Genomic DNA, 26,398 nt, shown 5'->3' with positions numbered 1-26,398 from the left:
AATTTTCTTGAAATTTCGGAATGCTCCCTAGGTATCTAAAATGTACTACATCTGACTTGTTCTTTGATCTTATCTTTCTAAAAATAAATTATGTCAAATCAAACATGTTAACAAAGAAACTTACTAGGACAGTTTGACTCAGAACGTCCACAATTTTGAAAGAATTCGATATTGATAAAACATATTCTTTTTGTGTACGTAATTAGTAATAAAACTGACATTTCACTTTTTATTCCGTTTGTACAGTAAAAAAACATTAATTATTTAACTTTCAGTCAATGGAAAAATGGCGCCAATTCGTAATCATGCATTTTGACATTTTTTTTAAAATTTTATTCATGTAATAGTGTATAAATATTTGATACAAACTGGGAAGAATAATTATTTATCGTTCCAATGACGAACATATCACATATTTATTCATTTATTTATTTATTTTTCAATTTATTATTCGTTTATATTCTAAATAACGAGGACAAAGACTTAAAAATGAAAAAATCCGGAGTTTACCAATTGAATTGCAATGATTGTAACCATTTTTACATAAGTAAAACTTGCAATTTGGAAATTTGGAAACAAGGATTAAGGAACATTTGAGATGTCTAAATAGCAATAATTATTCGGAATTTGCTAACCATCTAATTGAATTCAACCATTCATTTGACATAAATACTGGTTTTTAAATTTTACACACTAATGTTAGTGGTTTTCAGTTAGACCTTTTAGAAATATTAGAAATTAGGAAAAATGTCAATAGAAATTTAAATATTATTAATAATCAAACTAATTTTGTGAATAACCCTGTCTTAAACATATTTCCATTGTAATTTTTTGTCTTTGATCTTCTAAGCACCTCCCCTTTCCACCTCTCACCCCTCCCCTCAACCCCCCCCCCCACACTACTTCTTTTTCTACCCACACCTGTCTCTATATACTTGACAATTTAGTTTTTAGTACATTAATTGTCCTGATGAAGAGAACATCGTTCTCGAAACATGTTGACTTTATATAAAAAATAAAGATTATCGTGGTAAAAACAAAGTGTTTTAATTATTTTATTAAGAAAGCTTTTTGGTTGTCAGCTTAGGCCGGGTTATGTCATTCCTGGCATCTCATCATCAAACATATTAATTTCAGTTGTCCATGCGTTAGTCCTATGTGAAATCTGATTCAATGAACTCAAATTTGCTTAAATTTTTTTTTTTTTTTTGAATTAATTTGTGAAGAATTTAGACAAGCGATAAAACCTACGAACATAATATTTTAAGGCGAAACACAAAGTAGTAACGCAAAATCATTTGGCTTGAAAATTTGATCGGTTAGAAATGTTTTATATTAAATACTGTACACTCAACACATCTTGTACAAAATCTCTTCAAATTAGCAGTAATTCGGTTATGAACGGGATTGCAGGCCGATTCCTGATAAACTTTTAGTACATTCCTAATACACGGAACAATTAAACAACATGAACATTAAATAATTGCAAGAATCTTCGAAAAGGTCATCTTAAATTTAACGGAAGACAAGCTCAATACAGAGGACTCTCAAATGGGCTTCAAAGCTGGATGCTCTACTGATACGGCCATATATAGCATGAAACAAACAATAGAATACTATAAAGCCTGAAAAACAACGGTGTACGCATGCTTCCTAGACTTAAGCAAAGCCTTTGACAGGGTTTGTCATAATGCATTGTGGAAAAAACTGACCGAACTACAATTTCCACCACAAATTGTTAATATATTGAGAACATGGTACAACCAACAGGAAAACTTTGTCAGATGGAATGAAAGCCTATCAGAAGCAGCCAAATTAAAGTGCGGCATTAGACAAGGAGGCTCAATGTCCCCAGTGCTTTTCAACGTGTATATGGATGAACTTAGTAAAACACTAAATACGACAAGAATCGGATGCCATATTGCCGGGGTATGTATGAACAATATTAGCTATGCAGACGACATGGTCATACTATCTCCATCGATAAGAGCGATGAGAAAACTTCTGGCAATATGCGAAGCTTACGTTGATAGTCACGGGCTGATGTACAATGCTAAAAAGTCATCCCTGCTGATAACTGGTCCCACTGTCATTCCACCCATACGTCTCGGCGGGGCCAACCTGACAATTTGCAGCGAAATCAAATATTTGGGGCATGTCATGACCGATGACCTAAATGATAAAAAAGACATAGAAAGTCAAAGAAGAGTACTGAGTGTGCAAGCTAACATGCTTGCCAGGAGATTCAACAAATGCAGTCCTCCGGTGAAGAAGCAACTTTTCCAAACATATTGTATGAGCTTCTACACTAGCGAGCTATGGACGACATACACACAAGGCGTCATGAACACACTCCGAGTACAGTACAACCACGCATACAGAGCCCTATTTGGCCTCCCCTGGCGATGCAGCGCCTCACAGATGTTCACCGAAGGAAGGGTGCATGGGTTCGCTGTTTTGATGCGCCACAGAATAGCCGGGACGAGTCAGCGCTACCAGAGATCGGACAACACTCTTGTCCAGGCCGTTGCCCAGTGGCAGGGAGCGCCTCTACACCAGAGATGGAGAATTTCACTCAAGCCACCATAAAGTCCTAATGTGCTCATCAATGTATTGATTATTTTTATTTTTCTTTATTCTTTTTATTTTTATGTATTAACTTAAATGTAAACTTTTATGGCAGGCAGAGCATTGCACACACCGCTCTGTCCAGCTGAAATAAACATTATTGTTATTATTATTATAATTATTAAATATAATGACGAAATGCGAAAATATTACGATTTTTATGAACACGTGTTCCAACATCGTGATAATACATTCGTATTTTATTAAAATTTATTAGGAAACCAATATCAACTCATTTGTTAAGAGCCTACAATCCCGATTTTAACTGGATTCTTAATAAGTTGAAAAGATTCTTAATAAATTAGCACTCCATGTGGTCATTGAAATAATGGAGCATTTTTTATAAAGTCTTTTTATATGCCCAGAAAAACATAAAGTATCAGCCCGACAAAAAATACTTTAAAGTTAAAAATCTCCTAATTGCTTATTCATTGATTTTTTTCCTGTGTTTTGTTTTAAGTGAAACCGCAAAAGAATTCCGTCTGTAGCCAGTGAGACTATGTTGTACGGGCTGAAGGTAGTGGTGAGGGGAGGGAGATGGGGAAGAGGAAGGTGGGGGAAGCACCTACCTATTCAGGTCCGGCCACCAAACACGGCCAAAGCCATTTCAAGCAACGTTTAAATTCTGAATGGTGGTCTTACATCAGGGCGATACTGAGAGTATCTTCCACTCTCCAAAATCAAAATAGGCGACTGGTGATAAGCGGGAATTTAGACCTTATCGCTATCTACATAAGGAGTGTTAGTGTGAGCGGCCCGATTCCAAATGTTACACGACGTTTCACAGTTGAAATAATAATATCCCGTAATTTTTCACTGGTCTGCTCTAATTTGTAACCTATTTCGAATTGTTACCGAAAATCCGGTCGGCGGAAAGTGGGTCATGGTAGGAAGACCATTTATAAATGAATATTTTTTCTTAAGATTTACCTTTAGGTATTCAAAAGTACAATCGGCAGATTTTGACGATAAATGAATTAATTCAACGGGGTTGAGAAATGCATTCACCTACGTCTAAAGACATCGAGGTTCTATGGAATATTAGAATGCTTCGTCACGTTATTTCGTTAGGATGTGAAGGCACATGTTCTACGTGATATCATTACTGACTTTATTCATAAGGGAAAAGGGTTCTTTTAGAACTGTGATTATTTATTGACACATTTGGTTTCTGTTCTGAGAACTTGTATACAAATACATCAATCGTCAACTATTTACTATGGAAAATTAATAAATTGATAAAAAAACCCAATGCATTCAGTCCAGTTCAGTCCCTAGTGCAGGGGTGGAGAAACGTTTTTGAGTAAATATTGAATATAATGTCATGAATTTAAAACAACGATTTAACACACAAACGCTTTGGAGATTTTTTAACAATATTAGTATTGCGAAAAGAACGCAGCAAATTCATACTACAATAATTGGCTCTGGTCTGAGCTTTTTGGCAATTCACACTAAATCTTCATTTAGTCAAAGAAGTTATTATTTGTATCAGGCTCCACTTCTATTTAATAAACTTCCAGAACACATTAAGTCGTCTAATTCCATGTGTACTTTTATGTTAAATTATTTGTTCTAGCTGAGGATTGCCAACATTTTTCATATTTGTCCTTTATTAGTGGCATAAAATGTTGTACATGTATATTTTTTATTCTTGCCCGTTTATAATGTAATTCTTTTTTTCTTCTCTCTGGTCCTTTTTAAATTAATAGTTTATTATGTTTTTTTATAATCAAATATCAACATATGGTCACCCTACATGTTTACTACATTATACTGCAATGAATAGGCTGGAATTAACTTAATAGGTACCTAATCTGTAGAAACATATTGTTTTCTCAATAGATAATCTTCGTGTGATTTTGTAAAATTATTAGCTTCAATACAGGCTTGTCCTAGTTAGGTTAGGTTAGGTTCTAACGTTCTAGGTTCTAAAAAAGATACAAAGTAAAGAGACAATAAACAATTTATAGGTTAAAACGCGGGTTTGAAGTGAAAACGTTTAAAAATTGACGTTGTATATGGAATATGGACGCAATTGCGCCCAAATGAGCCATACTTTCTGTCGGGGTAATTTCAAACTTCTATAACTCGGCTAAGGATTGACACAGCGCTGCCATCTTAGGGTGAAAATTAATGCCAGTAGATTCATTATTCAATTTTCCTACGATTTTCGACTTTCCGTATCAGAAAAACTATTGAAATAAACTAGGTCTGTAATATATTTCAATATACTATAGACCTAGATGTCCCAAGTCCTAGACCATACAGGTATTACACGATTGACGTGTTCACGAAAATAACTGCGTCAAGCGGGTCCATGATAACTCAACGACAACACAATGACAATTTAACACACCTTTAAAAAGTGATAAAAATCATTGATGTTGAAAAAAAAATCATAAAAACTTTTTGTTTCATCACTTTTCATGACTTTATATCTCTTTTTAAAAGTGTATTGAATTGTCATTTTGATGAGTTATCCGGTCAACGCAGCAAACACTACTTATCTACATTTTTTTCATAAAATCTTGTATCTTGAGATACTTGATACTGTGACATGTTATCTTTTTACTATTATGTCTGTCCAAAAACTTGAACGTGGTTTATTTAGAAACAGACAAGTATTTTTTTACTTACGTAACATTATTAAAAAAAAAAATTTGATACATTTATTTTGTGAAATCTTTGTTTATTTGAACTATCTTAGACACATTTTTTTTAATATTATGGTACATACCTTCACGAAAAAAAGAATTGCTGTGGAGATAGTGACGTTTCTTTGGACAGCGTATATAATTCCTTATTTAAAATTAAAACGTTACATAAAATATTGTATATTATAACCATATCATGGTTTATGAGCAGTTCAGTTGTTTCACATTGTATAATTACTACAGGGTGTCCGGAAACTCGTAGTACAAACGGGAAACTGGTGAATCTACATCACATTTGGAGTCGATTTTGTAGTATATTTTTTTTTATTTGAGCTTTCGTTATCGAGTAAATCGAGTTTGAAGTTAATTTTTTTTTTTTTTTAATCAAATTCTTATAAATTATTACTGAAGATCAAAGTACCCAACTAATTAAAACTATTTGAAAGTAAAACAAATGAAGAAACTCGGATTTGAAGCATTATTTTGAAATCACCCTTCATTTAACCCGGTGTAATCATAAAGTATTTCTGCTCTGCAGGGTTAAAACATCTGTTATTCAACCCTAAACACCAGAAAAAACTTTAACCCTAAAATAGCCGAAAAATATTTTTTTTTGGTTTTTTTTTTTTTGAAAATGCTCAAATCAAAAAACTTTATGTTTTTTTGGGTTCCCCATGTGGTGTAGATTCTCCAGTTTCCCGCTTGTACTACGAGTTTCCGGACACCGTGTATATATAAACAATGAAGGACGTACTTACAAATTTCATGCTTTGAAAGGAAATTTGGGTTTTGATTAAATTAAAGACTTGAGGTCTAATCTTCAAAGAATTATTCATAAAATCAAAATGAAAACTTTTAAAAAGTTATTAATTTATTTAATTTAGGTCGAATATGCCCTTTTTGGACCAATTATTTGATAATTGCATAAAAATGAGATTATTACATCTTTATCCATTTTACGAGGGCAATAAACTCCCCATACCCGCCCTCTCGTTACTGCTGTTCGAAAATTATTGTGGCTTTTCTTGCAGTCAGCATCTTGCCGTGAGACAGACAGAGAAAACACTTTTCATATTGCGCCCACCATAGGAATCCGGCGAGTTAGAAAGAGAAGCACACACTTCGCGTCATAACGAGATGCAACACATGCACGACCGAAGCGCGCTCGGAAACGTTCGGAAATATTCGTAACGAGGTTCGCCGTTCGCAGCGCCATAGAATTTCTGACAACAAAATAATAAAAACCAGTTTTGAGACGAGTGTCGTAGGGGGTGTTGTGTCGCGCGCGTGAATTGCAAATGGCGGTTTGTTTATATCCATAAAATCACACAAAACGTCAGATTTACGTGTTATAAGTTGGATCAAACGCTCGAAGTGAACTCCGGACAATAAGCAGACACATTTGTGACCATAAATATTTCATTTGAACGTTATTTAACCTTACTTTCGTGTGAAAATATGCTCCAGTGCCCGAATCCGTAGTGTTTGACGTTGCTTCCGATTTCAAATGGCTGTGTAGATAAATAAAATGTGTGGTAGCATTACGTTATCGCGTATTGATGACCGGGAATGCCGTCACTTCACACCGTACTGTTGAACATGTGCCAAGTGACAGATCTCACTAATACGCAGACATGGTTTTGACAAGTAGTGCCCAAGTGACATTATCCACGTGTGTTTCGCGAGAGTATTGATAGTACCTACCTAAATGAGTGTTGTTCGTTTGATTGTTGACATTTTCGCATAACTTTTATACGAAAATGTGTATCCACGGCATACTTTCTTCAAGTTTCTTGTTTCTTGGACTCATAATCTGCTGCTTTGGCAATCTCAATGTTTTTCTGAACGAGTACGAGGTCAAGCGATTACTCGGTAAGTCATTCAATGTTTATTTTTTATACCTCACTTGAATAATCTGAATTTATAATAATGTTACGGATATTATGGATACATTATATCCAACGCAAAGTTAAATATATAATGTATTATCATCATACATATCATCACAGCGCCCTTGAGGTGATTTTTCACAAAAACGGCGCTCTACAAATTATCCAATTATTATTATCATACTGTTATTGAAATCTGTATGTGATGACGGAAATGTGTGCAAACATTACAAACCACTATAATAATATAATGAATAAACTATTCAACACAAGTGTATTGCTTCTTCTGTTTCACACATACAATCAATTCCCCAGATGTTTACAAATAAAAAACAGCTTATTTTGTGAATAGAAACATAATACAAAGGTAATTCTTAGTCATAAACATATTGTCAAACAAATTAGCAAAGGAGGTACGTAACATTTTCAAATATCCATTCCAAATAAAAGTACACAAGGCAAGTACCTACCTACCAAGAATGCTAATAGTTTAAAATTAGGTAGGTACCTGTTCTAAATTTAAAAATAATTGTGTTGCTGTAAATTCTTCGGATTTAAATAACGTAACTTCCTATTTTCTAGCTTCTAGTTTTTAGTAACTTCATGCACAATTTTCTCCATTCTAATACCCAGGTACCCAGAGACACAAAGTGAACCAATCTATTCTGTTTGACATTTGAATAGATTTAGAAACGAATCTATTGTTAGGCAGTCAGTCTCTCCGGCACATTATCTGGACTAGGTTGGGGTACAAATTCTGGGCAATGCGATGGACCAAATTTATAATTTTACACGAATAAAATTAATGTTTTATCTTTCGATCTCGGCGAAAATCTTATCTTCTTAACTTTGGGATATTTTATTATTACTTGTCAATGTTCTAGTAAGAGCTATTTTTTTGCCATATACCGGTATTAACACATTAATTTTATGGTGCCAAACGCTATGGAATCCGTCACTATGATATCTAAGTGAAAATGTGGCGGTCCAAAAACGAAAATTGTAATACCTACCAAATCGAACATAAACAATACACATGTCAAAAATATGTATATTCTTAGTGTGTCTTATTTCACTACAAAATAGGCATAACAATCGCTTGGCAAACCGAATCCAGAAATTTTCGATAATTTTGTAAGAAAAAAAAAAATAAATCAAACAAACTGTCTCAAATAATCTTTACCATAAAATAGTATTTTTTTTTTAAATAGTTTCTTATGTGCTTTAAAAATGTTCTAATTAAACAAAATACATTATTTAGTTGTTTTCCCCATATATTTTTTTTAAGTAATTAACAATATTATTTTAATTCTACTCGAGCGAAACGAAAAGTTTAATTTTTTCGCCGTAAATGTCAAGTGAACAAAGCCACAAAATCACAAAGATTTTTTGGTGACAAAAGTATAACATTTTACTTGTTATAAACTTTTGTTTTGTTTTTAAATACAGAACAGTGAAACTTGGAATATAGATACTTTGTAGTGTTATCTTTTGTTATTATTTTGGTTGAATAACTACAAAAATAGTATTTTGGAAAATATGTGTGTTAATATCTCTTGACCACTGAATGTAGAAAGGAACAGATGGCAAAGATAACATGGTTTGATGGTCAAAAGAGTCAGGCCTCTTGTGTCTGCATCTTTGATGGCTTTAAAATGCGTTCGTTTTCGACAACTTTGTGACGCTCCCTTCACCTTGACATCTACAGCGAGGATTTATTCTAAACATCTTTTTGTTATTCATAATGTAAACCCATTCAGAGTAAAGTTAATCGAAAATATTCATTTCACTGGATTCGCCAAAATATTGTATTATTTGTTTTAAATAGGTACCTATCTACCTACATACGTGATGATAGTAACCGTAGGTAATTATTGCTATTCATTTATTAGATTCATTCATTACTATGCACAGAGGCGGATTTGCAGTCTTGGCCGCCCTAGGCCCCAGAGCATGTAGCCGCCCCTTTCTCAGTACCCATCATATTGACCAGGAGTATCCAAACTTTTCAGTAAGTTCCTAGGGTCAAAACCGTTTTAATTTTCCTGCCATTATCATTCATGGTTCATGGGGTGAGATTTGTCCAGGTCTTGGCGGCGGATACGTCTGCCCACCTGCTGCGTGGCGGGCCGGATCGAGAGAGACTGGGTGAGGGAGGCCTTTTGACCTTTCCAGCCGGACTATCTTGACCCATCGCCTTGCACCGCAGTTGGAGGGATGTATTCATACGTATGTCACTCCTGGACACACTAATCCCCAGATTCCTACCCACCCCTCATACATTTTCCTTTTCAGAACTTCCTATCATTCCTTTCCTTAAAAAGACCCTCCACACAGCATCACCTAAGATGACATAGGTCGTGAGGGAAAATATTTTCTTCAAAGCCTCCTGTGTGGAATTTATGTAAAAAAATACGCTTGCTAAATTCGCTAGTTCAATTACTTTAAAAATAATTACTGTATAATTGTCGATTGTCGCAGGCCGGATTGATGACATTGGCGGGCCGTTGTTTAGAGACCTCTGATATAGACTATAGACTACATAATGAATTTACTTTATTGACATTTTTTATCGAAATCGATTCGGAAATTTAGTTAACTATAATAGCTATTAATTCTCTGTGTGTGAACACGCTATTATGCATAACAATACCTAACGCGATTCACTAGCACACTAGCGCAACTGAATGGATTGGAAATACGCGAGCGGGCGAGCGACGGAGCATGATGGTGTGGCGAGGGCGGCTGCGGGGCGCGCTGTGTGCTGTGTGTGAACACGCTCTTGCATATCACTATTTCGTACGTACAATATTTAGGTACTTAGGAAGTCATTTCTTGTTATCATCTGTGACTTTTTTGTCACGATTGGCCGCCCCTAATATCTGGCCGCCCTAGGCCCGGGCCTACATAGGCCTAAGGGCAAATCCGCCTCTGACTATGCATGTCTGTATCCAATATTCCACAAAATATTTTATTTTATTTGTTTTTACGCCCAGTTGGGCTTTTACATGTATTATAAGACCAGAATGGTGAGGTATTGTAAATTATACACTACGTTTTTAAAGCGTGAAATAACGACTAAATATGAAACAATAGGTATTACGCTTAATTTTATAAGTGGATTCTGTGAATGTATCATTATTACCCCCAAACTTGTTGACCAGATCAAGCATCCTATTGATTAGTGAGTGTGTCTGATAGTTGGTTGCGTATGTATTGCAGAGGACTGCTATATTTTGTCCTGTGTTCCTAGTCGGTACATTGAATTTAATAGCGGCGACGATGGCAGGGCTGTCAATTAAGTTGTTAGTGACTATGTGTATTATAATATTATGTAAAATGTTTCAAAGTTATTCAAGTAGATTTATATTATTAGTTCCCTTATTACCTTTGAGACGTACACGACATACAGTGCTATTCCAAACGCTTAATTATAAAACAAATGCAGTATCTAATTCGCCAATTAACCGAGCTCTTCATACTCTAAATAATATTTGTCTTAACTCTAACATTGACATTTTTTCGGTTTCACTGCCCAAATTCATACGTAGCATCATGTCAATAATTTAAACTGTTCAATGCGCATACATACACATACATGTATACACACACACACAAATACTCACACTTACGCATACATTATACACACACACACACACCTATATACTACACACGTCACCTGGTAATTAAGGAAAAAACATACCACTTAGCAGGCATTACAAGGAAATATATCATAGGTACCCAACATGAAGTATCTGATTCCTGTATATTGTTTCATCTCTGTAAATCATGTACTGTTTGTTTCTATAATATAAAATAAAATTTATAAAAAAATGACATGTCCGTAACCGGTGTATTTACCCTATTATCAATATACCTGCCGCCGGTCCGTGTTGTGAGCGTATTATATTTCTTCTTTGAAAACCCATTATCCTCGCAAGTCTCTTTGTCCCGAGTGCGACATATTTATCCCCCGTTAATTATCTCCGAATAATGTCCTTTATGCACAAGAAATTGTACATAGTGCTCAAAAAATAATTTCTTTTATGGTTCTGCTATTGAGAGGTCCGTTGTAATTTGGAAATTCATATTTCTGTTAAATACGTCGTTTATCGCAAAGAGATAGGCATATTATAACCAAGCTATCAATTAAATGCATTTAAATGGGTTTTTAACCCGCATTTTTGTATTTTTCCATGTGTTTGAGTCTAGTTTATATTTATTTTCTATCTTTTTAAGCTCCCCTGAAGTAAGACATTATAATAATAGGGCTATACGTATAATCTATTGATATCAAATACTAATTTATTTAAGGCCAGATTTTTCACAGTATTTGAACAATTCATCAAATTTCAATGTTAACTGTCAACAAAGTTCTGTGAAAGTTCTATTCTGGTTATGTTATTATTTCATTATGGTCTAATTGTTTCACAGAACTTGAAGAATTTTATGAATTGTTCAAACTCTGTGAAACATTTAGCCCTAAATCATTCGTCCAAATTTGATTTGGTGGAAACATCGGTAAGTAAAAATAAATACAGCATAAAGCTTTGTGCGCTTAGTTTCTAAGGTTTATATATATAATAGATGCATATTATATTTATAGAAAGTAGAGGAAAGTTGACATAGCTTATTTTCTGCTAAATGCAAAAACAGACCAGCAACAAATGTAGACTGTTTCAACTATAAATACAGTGGTATGCACATTGTACATTGCACGTGCCACACTTCGGAAAACCCTGGTCTGTAATCCGCCATTCGATTATGAATTGATTTGTTTTATTACCCCACACTTCCCGGCACAATGTTGCTTGGTTTATTTTCAAAATGAGTGGTGTATTTGTTTTGCACGTTGTTTGGATATTAATGTTTATAGCTATTTTGGCCGGGAGCCAGAAGAAACAAAAATCGCCGGGTACGAAATACATACTGGAGTTTTCACTGCTACGTATATATATTATTCGCGCTACTGATTCCACGAATAACATCGAAATAATTACAATACAACATTTCTTAATTAATAACGTTTTAATTTAAGCCATTATGATAACCATTACATCTCACACAGAATCTAACTAACAAGACTTGCATATAAAACTATTTTATCTAGCTTTCTTACTTGAATGGTGATGTAATGGACACGATTATGAAAGGGGTCCTTATTTATTTATTTGAGGCGACACAAGACCCCACGGAAAGATCAATTTTCTACGCCTGCTAGGGCAAAGTCGACCGTAGGTCAGTCCATTTCGCTGGGCCGCGCGCCGAATATGTCTTTACACGACTTCATCACTTATGCCACCAAGATTCCCACTTTATTTTAGAGATCTGCTAGGGCAAATCAATGGTAGGTCTGTCCAATACACAAATAATAATAGTATTTGGATGATTTGTACAGCGCCGTTTTTGTGCAAAATCACCACAAGGGCGCTGTACAAATATATAATACATTTCTACAAATTTACACATGTTTTTATTCTTATTTATTTATATTTTGTACATGCAGATAATACATACTTGAATTCCCTGATGTTTCATCAAAATGAATACTCAACACACCTTTAAAAAGTGATCAATATCAAGTGACCTACCAGTGACGGCCGGCGTGGTCTAGTGGTATACGCTTTTGACTACAGATCCGAAGGTCGCGGGTTCGAACCCGGCGTGCGCAAATAAATTTTATTTGATTGATTTGTGTTATTTCACAATTAATTAATTAAAATAATATATAGTATATTTGCGGCACGTTCCAGAGTGGAAGATACTACCAGTATCGCCCTGGTGTAAGACCACCATTCAGAATTGAAACGTTGCTTGAAATGGCTTTAGCCGTGTTTGGTGACCAGATCTGAATAGCCAGGTACTTCCCCACCTTCCTCTTCCCCATCTCCCTCCCCTCCCCAATACCCTCAGCCTCACAACATACCCCAATTGGGGATGCCATAGTCTCACTGGCTCCAGACGGGAGCAGTTGGGACTCTTGTGCGGTAATACTGTAAAAAAAAAAAAAAAAAAGGTAAGTGGTGACCGGGTATGTCATTAAAATGACAATTCAACACACCTCCAAAAAGTGATATAAAGTCACGAAAATTAATGAAACAAAAACTAGGTTTAATAGTTACTTCTGTAACCTTTAACCTAATTTTTGTTTTATCACTTTTTGGAGGTGTGTTAATTGTCATTGTGATGACATACCCGGTCACCACTTACCTGGTAGGTCACTTCAAATTAACACTGTTTATTAGAGAAATTTAAATACGGTTCGCACGCACAGGAAATAATTGGATTTTCCTGTATTTCTTTTAATAATATTTATTTTAACAAGACCGAGGGTCGTATATTTTTCACTTACGTCGTTAAGTTCCGCCTTTAATTTAGGGTATCGTCCCGTCTTAATTATGAACGTCCTTTTTAGGAATAGTAAAAATTATATATTTTTTTCTTTGTGATGATCAAGATATCCACTGACTAAGCATATTATTTCCCTCCATTAGTATTCTGGGCAAAGAGGAATACATATGGTAGTTAGTCCAAGAATTTCTGTACTGAAATAAATCCCTACTTCTAGTATTACTTTTTGTAATCCGGAAGCTTATCAATGCAAGAAATTCTGTACTATCAAATGAATCATTTAGAATTTTATATAGAAATACCAAATCAGTGAAAATCCTTCTGCCCGATAGTTATACGGATCATTTAAAAGAGTGTTGTAGTTAAAAATTGATGAAATACCCAATTTAACGAAAGCGTAAGAATTTATTTAGAATATGTATTTCCAATAGCTTGTACATGACTTTGATAATGTAGGTTCCAAAAGGGATAATTGTATTCAAGTTGACTAACACAGGCGAAATATAACAGTTTTATTGTTGAAATTTCTAGATAATTTATTATAAATACGCCCTTGTTAGATATTTTCTTTGTGTGGTTGATAAATGGAATGAACTATTATTAAATAAAATACTAATTGCGTGATATTATGTAATGCTTTCACTAAAACACCAGGGACCGCGACTGAGTTACCAGAACACTAAAATTCATCTGAATTCTGAAAACAGAATTTTCGTTTGTCCCGCACAAAATATTATGATCTCTGATACTTTTACCCTTGCAATATTACAGTACCTAACTACTCTCTTAGTACCAAATTTAACACAACACCGCACAAGCGTCCCAACCGTCTAGATCCAGTGAGACTATTGTATCTCCAATTGGGGTATGTTGTGAGGCTGACGGTAGTGGGGGGGGGGGAGAATAGATCTGATCGCCAAAAACGGCTAAAGCCATTTCAAGCAATGTTTCAATTCGGAATGGTGGTCTCACAACAGGGCTATACTCAGAGTATCTTCCTCTCTGAAACGTGCCGCGAGTATTATTACAATTAATACATTTTGAAATAACATAAGTTAATCAAATTAAATTAACTTGCTAACGCCGGGATTTGAATCCGCAACCTTCGGCTTGCTAGTCGAGAGCCTTACCCCTCGACCACGGAAGCTCAGTTGTAAAAATTAACCGCGTCCCACTACAGAATATTTTCGTAACTCGTAAAAGCATCTATATCTGCACTTTGAAAATCGAGGTCAGAAGGTAAGACGGTAGCAAGTAATACGTATGCAAGTGTGGCGTGACCAGAACCACCCCGTGACAGTAGCCACTATGGCGGGGTGTTAAAACGATAATGGCAAAAGGGTAGTTAATCTGACTAAGCAATGAACTGTACTGCCTTTGTCCTCAATACCCGAGCCACCCCCACCCACAAGGCTGTACGTGACCTGACTCATCCGGAGGTAGTTCACCGTATTATGTATGAGGTCATTAAGAAAGAAGAAGCAGGTAAATTACCTAATGGGTTTCGGTTGGAATCTTTAAGTGATTTAAGTTAATTACGGGTCAAATTATAAGTCTTGTTCTCAACCTTTTGAATAATGAACCCACAAGCCAAAGAAAGGACACACTTAATAAACAAGGAAATCCTTATTTCCTTACCAACACATAATAAAGTATTGTTAAGTTAGTTCAGATTCGTGTTCAAATGGAGTAGGTATTATAACTGAATATGGCTTATTGTGATATTCTGTGTCGCCCGTTTATATAATATTGTAACGGCTGCGCGGCCTTTTACATACAAAACTTATATTTTGATTTGAGGCCAAAATATCCAACGATATAATTATTTTTTAATCAATAGGTAATGCAACTATCGTATTTTAAACAATGATATATAGACTATTAAATAATTAAATATCTAGTAAACGTGTTATTTTCTTTATATGTTTTTTAAACTATGATATATTTATATACAGATTTTAAGAGTTACATCTTTGATGCAAAGATTTTAGAGACAATTTTGACTTTTTTAAGTATTAAAAAAATATATTTTACTCTGTCTACTGTGTTAATATAATGAAAAATTAAATAAAATACCTAAGAAAGCTGTATTATGGGTAGAAATTTTAGTTTATTTACGACATATTTTTTATTACAGCGCAAATCGGTCGTTTGCACAGACATAGGAATTAATAGACGAGAAGATAATGGCGAGGGGTAAAATCAACTGTTGAAGAACGAAGGGAGTAAGGCTGACTGTGATTCGTCAATAAATCAATCTGACAGTAAATAGGCATCTCGCATTATAATATCACCATTTACTTCTTAAAAGTAAAATCTGCTTTTGAATGAATAGACATTTTTACATTGGAGCGCAAATTACTCGCCACGTTATGAACAAATTTGCGAAGTCCAAATTCGGCAAAAAAATTCGGTTCTATTTTCAGAGTCGAATATTTCGTTTAAGTATTTAGTTATGACACTTTTATAAATGTTCATAATTTACTTCCCAGCAACCAACCAGCTTTGTGTTTCGCGTCCAGACGTTTCTCGATGTGATAGTATATGTTTCTAAAACTGATCTATATTATACGATGTGAATATGCTTAAAATAAAGTAAAATAATGCTTTTATATGGAATGTAATACGACAATTGGGTTTATTCTCTTTTTCAAATCTATTTTTACAAGTTTTCATAGTACAAGTCAACATTTTGCCGTGTTATTTCGTAAAATGAACCGATGATGCCTCGACCATAGTTCGCACAAGAATGATGACGTCACGTTTTCAAATTTCACTTGAGGCCATACGCGAGCACAGCCGGCTCCAATGGAACCGGTATGGGGAGTGGGGATAATACGCTTTTAATCACTTAGGGCAGGTCTACTAATATTCATATGTCTATGGTCGTTTGTAAATTCAATTAAACGCCCACAGAAATGATTTTTCAAACAAGTTTTTTTTAATTTTATTTTTATAATTCATCATATTAGAACAGTAAACAGAGTTTTTTTTTAATTAGCATTAACACACAAATAATTGCCAAAGTTGCATATAAAATCATGAAAATTTGAATTCTATAAAACACAAATAAATAAAGTACTCATTTTGATTTAAAAGAAAAATTATCTCGTTTGGCTGGGTATTTCGGCCTCAAATCCAAATTTATGTTTTGCATGAAAAAGGCCGCAGTAGTTCCCCTTAAAAAGTACCTCAGAGTGTTGCATTTGATTCTATTTGCTGCATATAATATATGTTTACTCTTATCATAAAGTATGTTTTGTCAACTGATTAAATTTTATGATGAGGTTGATTCATCCCTGACCCCTCTCCTCTTGTTCTAATCTCATCGTACTAATTCTTGTTTATTTGCTCTTTAATCAGTCAACATTCAAGATGACCCATCGTAAGTAATTTTCCTAATGGTTGCTTTATCCGGAAATAATTAGACAAGACAGTCTCGAGTTTTGGTGACAGGCGGTTACCTTGGAAACTAAATAATTATCTAAAAGTACACATGTCATTATTACAGTGATATTCATGCAGCGATATTTCCTTGGATGAAAAATATACGGAGAGATAGCTAAAAAAAATTACCAAACTTATGCAAATTGATGAGATTTCTCTTTCTCCGAGGAATTCACGAAGTATTCCGTAAGAGCGAGAGAGATAGAGAGTAAAAACTATATATTCGTTTGTTCAAAACTATCAATGAAAATTTCATCATAATTCACTGCTTAAGCTTAGGTTATCTATATAACTATATGTTCGTTTGTTCTTAAAATTCAATCGTTATTCACAGATTGCTTTGAAATTTTCACACAACTTTGCATTCGAATACGCGTGTGTTTTTGTATACCTATATTATGTAGACGGTCACCAGTGAGAGGTAAAAACATGCTTTTTTGAAAAATAGCGTAATCTGTTGGACAAACATGCTTAAAAAAAACAAAACAAAAACAGCGCCACCTGTTGGACGTAAAAATAACACGCGCTCTTGTTTTTCTGTCTGCACAGACAGATTGAGCCACAGAAACGCGTGGCGAGGTACAGCTAGATATATAATAAATTTACACGGCAATATTTTCCTTTGGTAATATTCTTACTTTAATTAAATTACATTTATAACGCACTAACTGACGTGTACCCGGCGTTGATAGGGGTTATGAATGTTTCGGAGTAAAGTTTTTGAGGTTGTGAAATCTAATTTACCTGAAAACTGGATGCATTTTTAAGGTGGCAGCAATATTATCGTAACACTTGAAAAAGCTTCCTTTTTAAAAGTATTTGATTCACTTGATCGTGCCATTTCTGTATTGGGCGTCCTCGACTCCTTCTACCATTCATATCATACATTGTCCTTACACCCCCTTTTTCTTCTCACATACACCACATTTTACCACCCTAAAGTATTTGATCGTGTCATGTCTGATCGTGCCTCGGGCGTCCCCGAATTCCACCATTCACTACTGTATGTGTATATATTGTTACTATTAAAAAACTACATTATATCAACTTTTATTCGACTCCGTATCTCATTCGAAAATGCGTTAATAAATTACATATTTAAATTCGAATTAGTTTTCTGCTGACAAAATTTTTTTAATTTTCTTATTGAATCATGAATCATTATTATTGTGAATTTTTAAGATGGTGATGTGAGGACACAAAAAATACACAAGTCATGCCCAGTCTCAACTGTCACTTAAAATGCCTTCAATTTTCGCAATTGTACTCCATGTACACATTTCCTTGCATGTGTTAAAGAAAATGTTATTTTTAATCTTTGACCTGCTAATATGGGTTGTCATTCGTTGCCGATAATACCCATTGTATCCCAAACAATTCTTGTGTATAATTTCCACCCTCGCCATAAACTCTACGTCTGTTCTGTTTATCTTTGAAATGTACCAGATTTGTCCTAGAATATAGAATGCCGACTGTAAGGCGAAAGGTGTAGGTTTTGATTACACCCTATAACTTGCTTGTAAGTAACATTCAAGATAGGTAGTACCCTCGTGATCGGCTTGTTCACTGAAGACTTTACCCTTCGCTAATCTGTTGCGATAGTTAGCTGTTAACCTTTGAGATTACTATATTAGTATTGCTACGATGATTTCAGCGTTTGTGTGACACGATTATGAATAGATCGGCATATTATTTTAAAGTCCTAGTGCCTAAAGAAACAGGATATTATTATTACCCCCTCTAAAAGTAAGTGATCTGTTGGGTAGCCATCGTGATATTCGAACTTGTCGACCATAATGTTAATGATATCAATCTTCAAGCTTTCAAAGATTTTGGGAATTTGAAATAACCTCATAATAATCTAATATAATATAGTACCTAGGGTGCTTTAAGGGGGGTGGTTGAGCGGCCTTTTTCACACTTTGGATTTGACTCCAAAATACCCAACTAAACTGAAGAATTATTTGTATCCGGAGACCAGGAGGTTATCCCGCAGAGATCGCGTGACGCCGTAACGTTTATTAAATGCCTCGTCTGCGTTGGTTGCCCTCGCGATACGCGCATAATCATCATCTCGTGCGATTTACGACGAGACTACCGACGGGAAGTCTCCGGCGACCTTTCCACCACCTCCCCATTTCTCTGCTCCTGGTGTCATCATATTTATATTATGAAAGAAAAGTTATTCTCATTGAACTTATAGTTTTTTACAAGTGATTTAATTATGTATTTGAATTGTCCTCTCCTCTTTATCAGAATTATAAACACTCAGAAATCTGAATATTAGACCCAAAACCTTGGAATAAATTTCCATGCGAACTATATAACGACAAATAAACACACTACACTGAATTCAGAGCGACAAGTCACAAATTATTTATATTTAATTCATTTGTTTACACTAGACTTCATACAAAATGTTCTCATTGATCACCATGAAACAGATGATAATATTTGGATGATTTATATAGCGCCACTTTTCGTGCAAAATAACCTCAAGGGCGCTCTACAAATATATAATACGTTTCTACAATGATCTATGTTATTACTAACTATATATGGAGATAATATACAGTACCATACTTACCTGGTAGGTCACTTGAGATTAACACTTAATTAACATTAACTAATTGTTTATGAGCGAAATTTAGATACAGCATTTAAGACATAATTTGATATAACTGCACTTTCTCTCATGAATGGTATATTTAATTTAAGGTTATTACAGATTAAAAAGTAAGTTTTTAGTTAAGACCTGAATTATGTAGGACTTTTTATGGATCTTAGTTCCGGAGGAAGTTTATTCCAAGCCTTCGGCCCAGATGCTCCGAAAGCGCAATCACCCAACTTAGTATTTGGCTTGCGCTTAGGTTATGTCAAATATTATGTATTTATAAATAAAATAATATAAAAAATGTTCCTACAATCGACCTATTACAATAGCGTTTAATTTTTGGAAATTAAATATATTTTTTAAATTCAACTCTGACAAAATATGACAGAATTGCCATAGGCCTTCGCGCAGCACCCTCGGTTTTAATTTGCGAAAGCGACTGTCTATATCTGAGCCGATTAATAAATTTGTTTGGGAAAAATCAACGATTTTCGATCTGTTTTATTTTTGAACGTAAATGTAAATAACCGAACCGCGCTCGTTAACAATTTGCACCGTATATTATCATCGTACCTATAAATATGTTGGTTCCGTCGAATGTATTTCCAATGAATGTAGTAAGGTAGTTAGTTACCCTGCAGTGGCTACTGACTACTGGCTGCTGTGACTGGATACGGATCCTGGCTCGTGGCCAACGCAATTTGGCTGCCGAGTTCCCATGTAGATAGACGGAACACCTCCTGGCGTGTAATCAGAATTCCGCGTGGATATCTTGAAAATGCTGTCTTCGCGCTGGCCGATCCGCGATCGGGTGAAAATATCTTTATTGGTCACGAGAAAAGGCATTTTCCACACGTAATTTCGAACGTTTTATCGAGATTTGAAGTAGAATTTGGGTCGATTGTTCACATAATAAAAGGCCACGTCTCTTCACAATTTTCCAGCGCAAATGAATTGTACTACTGTTCTAATATTTTATATAATAATAATATTTGTATAGCGCCGTTTTTGTGTATGATACATTTCTACAATTATCTATTATGTATCGCAGTTCTGTGTGCCGATGGCATAAATTGAAGACTGCCTACGAATATAAGAACTAATAACGTTTATCGCTAACTCCTCTCCAAGGAGGGTACCTACAACAGCGTTAGGAAATATTTCCGGAGGGACGAATGCATTCTTTTAGAGCACTAATCTCAGCACCGAGAGGGAATCCTATTTGCTCAAATATCACATCTACACTTTCTTTGAAGACAGGAGACCAATCATTTTTTTAAGCCGTAATTTTAAATATTTTGACGGCCTGCGCGGTCGAGTAGTAAGGCTCTCGACAAGCAAGCTGGAGGTCACGGGATCAAATCCACGTTATTCGATTCATTTGTGTTGTTTCACAAATTACTCATTTAAAATAATATATGTATAATTGCGGCAAGTTCCAGGGTGGAAGATGCTCTCAGTATCGCCCTGGTGTAAGACCACCATTCAGAAATGGCTTTGGACGTGTTTGGTTACCGGATCTGAATAGCCAGGTACTTCCCTGCCTTCCTATTTCCCTACCCGCTACCTCCAGTCTCACAACACACCCCAATAAGAGATGCCATAGTATCACTGGCTCTAGCCGGTTGGGAGCAGTATGGACTCATGTGCAGTTTCACATAAAAAATAAATACCTACGTTAATTTACTCTAATTTTGTTTGTATTTCTCATTGCACTGCATACCCCTGCATACCTTCTGGGCTAAATTATTATTAATACTAAAAGCTTATTTGTTTTTAATTTACCATTAATATTTATTCCACCTTCTTTTATTCACTTTTTAGATAACCCATTCTGAAGTCGGCTACAGTCGGCTCCCGTCACAACAAGCACAATTGATGGAATATAATAAATAATATCCCCTGATTGTTGATATCATAACCCTTTAATCGTCTGCCCGAGCGTGTTCTTGTCAGTGGTGAGAAATGCGCCCGTTTAGGATTGTGATGTACCTGACAGGGATGTGAAGGGTCAACTTATGATACAGCATCCCTTGTTGCACAAACTCGTTAAAAGGGCCGTTTCTTGTGGTGCCCCATTAATAAATAAATTTCATTTTTATTTGAATTACTTTTGAAGGTTATTATACCCATCAATGTAATATATCGTCGAAGAAGAAGATAATACTAAACGAATCATGAAACAGAACAATACACAGAATAATAAAAAGGTGACGGTCTTAAGGCGAAGCTTAATGCTAAATCACTATTTCGATTAATCTTTATAACGAATTGGTGTACATTATGAATACCAAAAATATGCTTTAGATAAATTTAAGGTTTTCCTATCGCTTCGCCTGAGTAGAATACAAATAAATTACTAAATTAAAAATATTAATTTAAACTATTAAAAAATATTAATTTAAACTATTAAAAAATATTAATTTAAACTATTAAAAAATATTAATTTAAACTATTGAAAATATTTTTTTCAATTGAAATGTATAAACGCGTGAAGGAAACAACTTTTAAAAAATACAGTATTATAGCTAAAATTATCTGTGACAGTTTAACTTTATAAAAATTTTTGCTTTCTTATAAAATTATTTACAAAATAAATATAAACAGATTTTGTGCTTGAAATCGAACGTTTCTAGAATCCGTTTGTCAAGCGATTTTAATGCCTATTACCTACGATATAAGGTATACCATAGACATATTAATTCCTATGTCTGTGAGGTATACCAATAATATACACATTTTTGGCTTGTACACTCTATAATTATGTACACACAGACACCAGGCAGGTCACTTCAAATAAACACTCTTTTATTAGAAAGTTTAAGCTTGGGGAAGATACGATTTTGCACACAAAGAACAATATATCAAAAACCCTGCATATTGCATAGCGATTTTAATGCCTATTAACTGCAATATAAGGTATACCAACAATATTCACACTTTTAATAATAATAATAATAATACTTGGATGACTTGTATAGCGCCGTTTTTGTGCAAAAACACCTCAAGGGCGCTGTACAAACTGATAATACATTTGTACAGTGGTCTATGTTATTACTTAACTATTTATGGAGAAAATATACAGTTCAATACTTACCTGATAGGTCACTTGAGATTAACACTTAATTAACATTATCTAATTGTTTATTGGCGAAATTTAGATACAGGATTTAGGACATAATTGAAAAATTGAATATTACTGGACTTTCTCTTGGGATTGGTATATTTAATTTAAGGATACGACAGCTTAAAAAGGTAAGTTTTTAATTTAGACCTGAATTCTGTTGGACTTGTTATGGATCTTAGTTCCGGAGGGAGTTTATTCCAAGCCTTCGGCCCAGATACTCCGAAAGCGCGATCACCAAACTTAGTATTTGGCTTGCGCATAGGTTCTATCAGTCTGCCTACAGCTGCTGATGTTGCTGATCTAAGCGTTGACTGCCTCAGACCAGTGTTTTCCGGGAAGCATAGTTCAGAGATGTAGGGTGGGGCCATTTCATTGATGGATTTAAACACCATCCAGCACAGTTTGTACTGGATTCTTTCAGGGCACTTGAGCCAGTGAAGGTTACGAAGGTGTTCTGAAATGTGCGAATATTTTGAAACCCCGGTTATGAGCCGTGCTGCTGCATTAAACACTGATTGAAGTTTGTCAATTTGATATTTTGGAAGGCTGGCATAAATGCCGTTGCAGTAATCGAGACGTGAGACTACGTAAGAGTTGATAAGTAATTTTGTTGCTTCTGAAGGAAGGTTTCTTCGGACAGACTTGAGTTGTCTTAGGTGAAAAAAACCGGTGCTTACAGTCCTATTTATTTGACTTTTAAACGAAAAGTCTGAATCTAAATTGACACCGAGAAGTTTGACTGTTGTTTTTGGGATGATATCGCTGCCGGAAATAGTAATAGGTGAATTGTCTATGAAATGTTGACGTTTGTTTGTGGCTACCCAGAGAAACTCAGTCTTAGATGGATTGAGCTTCAGCTTGTTTGAAGACATCCAACGAGTTATTGCTTCTAGACATTCAGTTATACGGATTTTGAGACTATTGATATCATTTGGAGCGCAGTAAAAATAAACTTGCTTTTGGCTTATAGCTTCCTCTTAACTGGGAATCTTTAAAAACCGGCCATTTATCCGAGGCACTATCTAAGTTACAAACCAATTTCTTATTGCAAAATATTATTGTTAATTCTAAATTTGAATTATGAAATTGGTTAGGTCTCAATGGCCGAATGGCTAAATGTGTTGTCCCGGTAAGACAGAGATCCTAGGTTAGTTAGATCCCAGCTGGGACCGTTAACTTATTATTTTTGTGTAGCTGGTTTCATGTTTAGTTTAGATTTATTTAGTATTATCATCTTCAATGACAAACCAACGTTTTCTTACCCCCTACGAGGAAGGTTTTTATCGTCTCAAAATTGTTTATTCCCCATTGTCACACAACGATCTTACCATTTAGGCAAAGCGGACAGAAATTTGTTTGTTTCTTTTTTCTTTCAAAACATCTTTTTAAATGCTTTATGCTGTCGTAAAGTTGAAGCTACACGTTTGCATTTTTAATAAGGATCTGTTTTATGCTGTGACATAATTCAACGTGTTCGACTTTATAGGCATCCTTTCCCATTAAATTCTAACGATTAACTGCCCGGTCCTTCGTGGAACTTTTAAAATAAAACGCTTGATTTATTGTTGAATTTCAGAAAATATACGCGCATTAAATATTTTATTATTGCTGGTTCTCGTGGGTTTTGAATAGTATCACGATTTATGCAAAGGAGTAAGCGGTGATGTAGTATCGTCCATAAATTTACCTTACGAGTTGAATCAGTGTGATTCACACAAACATATCCATTATTGCTATTTTTTGTAACGGTTAACTTGAAGACAGAGAAAATTAATCATATTCCACTTATATTAAAACGCCCTCCAGTTATAACAGTTTGTTAGAAATTTAATTATCTATTGTGTAATACTAATCTATCATCTGGTACTTAAATTTTAGAATGTGTGAATTTCACGTTCATACGTCGTCGTTTTGGTGCTAACAATAAATTTGTCCAAGCGTCGTAATAAAAACACCTAGCAGAATATTATTTACAAAAATCTATTTACTGAAAGTAGAAGCGATAAATCTTTTTTAATTGTGTGCTGTCTGTGTGGTTTAAGAACATATCCGTTCACAATATTCCCGTGTAGGTATTGTATTGTGTTGTAGGCTGGTTCTTGGCTCGGATTAAGTATCTCCGTATCGTGTGGAGGCTGCATTGGAACATGTACCAATTTATCCCGCTGCTCTTCCTTCCAGGGTCCAGTAGTGATAGTGTTCTATGCTTTCGGAGACACCTTCGCGGCATCTTTTTACTTTATGTTACACAGCCAAAGGTAATTTATTATCGGCCATGGAACACAAACGGCGTACATAACCCCGCATTTTTGTTTACAGACTGCAAGTAAAAAAACTTAGCCATTTAGTTGTGCGTTTTTTTTATTCGGAATTTCTAATTCTGCATTTTCGAAATTTTATTGTCTATTGTATGGACGCATTGTACCAGGAATAATGCTAGTTTAATTAGATGAGAAAATAATTATTGATCTTTATTATCTTCACTTCCTAGAGTTAAACAGTTACATTGATTGTCTCACTACATTTCTGTCTAGTTAAAAGTAGCTTTACAATGAGGGATAAATAACATCGTGTGAGATTTGGTAATTGTAATTTGTAACCGATTTCCTCTTTAGATATGTTTATTTGTAACACGCTGTATTCACCACCATTCCGAGATCAAGATTTATGAACAGTCAATAGGGGTCAAAACGGTCCGCCTTGTGTTATTGTGACAAACTTATCATTTTTAATAATCTTAACAAGGGGCTTATAGGAAAAATGGCCTTACGCACAAAGCCGACGGAGGTAGGACAAGCCCATCGGTTTTGGTACCCGTGCCTGTTTTTTTATTGTATGGTTTATTATAAACACACGGAGTATGGCTTGTGGTAGTTGTGGTGGTTAGGTTAGGTGTGCATCGTATGGAGAAGGAGATTACAATATTTCCATATTGGAAGTGGTTAGTAGGTATACTAGTAGTAGCGCGCATGTAGATTGTTCTATCCCCCGATGTTTGGACCGTTGTTAAGTTGATCGATGGTCGTTAGTGTTTATTTACCTTTTAAATAAATCCGCCGGCGAGCGGAATCATAATTGAACAAGTCAGAACTCTAACTTTGTACCTGGCCGCGCACCTATTGTCAAATTGTTTTACGCCTTGCCCCGGGACAAACGAAATACGTTTTATAATAAAAACACATAAATTATGATGAGCCACAAAGTGAATGCTTTTTAAAATTACGAAATACGTTTTAACTTATTAATTGTGTTACTTGCCAATTAGTATTGCATAAGTAGAAATACTTATTTAATCAGGGGAGCTTTTACAAAAGCTAGAAGGTTTATGTTAACACTTGATCAATACTTGTATTAAACGATACGTCATTTTGTATCTATTTAGTCACAGATGGATGAACTGTCTAGAATAAAATAATTTTAATTAAATTGTGTATGTTGTGAATTATCATGGAACCGAATACAGAAAGATCCCAACGAAACACAGTTGAATATTCGTAGCCATTAAAAAGTGTATGATTTGACTTTACAGGTTGCATCAATGATTGACATATCTGAAATGGTGATCTTGGAAAACGCCTTGTATTTGAATTGAATGATTCCAACCATGTACCTGATAATTGATTTTTTTTTTAATTTCAAACATTTCGTATTCCGTACACCTTCTAACACGGAACATGTCTATCTC

At 34.8% G+C, this 26,398-nt stretch overlaps 1 protein-coding gene across 1 annotated transcript in view; it reads left to right on the top strand.

Moving 5' to 3' along the window:
* The first annotated feature begins 6,547 nt into the window (after nucleotides 1-6,547).
* The window catches only part of LOC149425579 (inactive tyrosine-protein kinase Dnt-like), a 157,486-nt gene continuing 137,635 nt past the window's right edge, over nucleotides 6,548-26,398 (top strand). The window contains exon 1 of the mRNA XM_089650737.1: nucleotides 6,548-7,157. Coding sequence (XP_089506863.1) covers nucleotides 7,046-7,157 — 112 coding nt within the window. The 5' untranslated portion in view covers nucleotides 6,548-7,045. The remainder of the gene's footprint in view (nucleotides 7,158-26,398) is intronic.

This window comes from Hesperophylax consimilis, chromosome 3 (assembly GCF_061612785.1).
Source record: "Hesperophylax consimilis isolate HC1 chromosome 3, BYU_Hcon_1.0, whole genome shotgun sequence".
Lineage (NCBI taxonomy): Eukaryota > Metazoa > Arthropoda > Insecta > Trichoptera > Limnephilidae > Hesperophylax > Hesperophylax consimilis.
The sequence above is the reverse complement of the archived record's forward strand: the minus strand, read 5'-3'. Positions and strand labels throughout refer to the sequence as shown.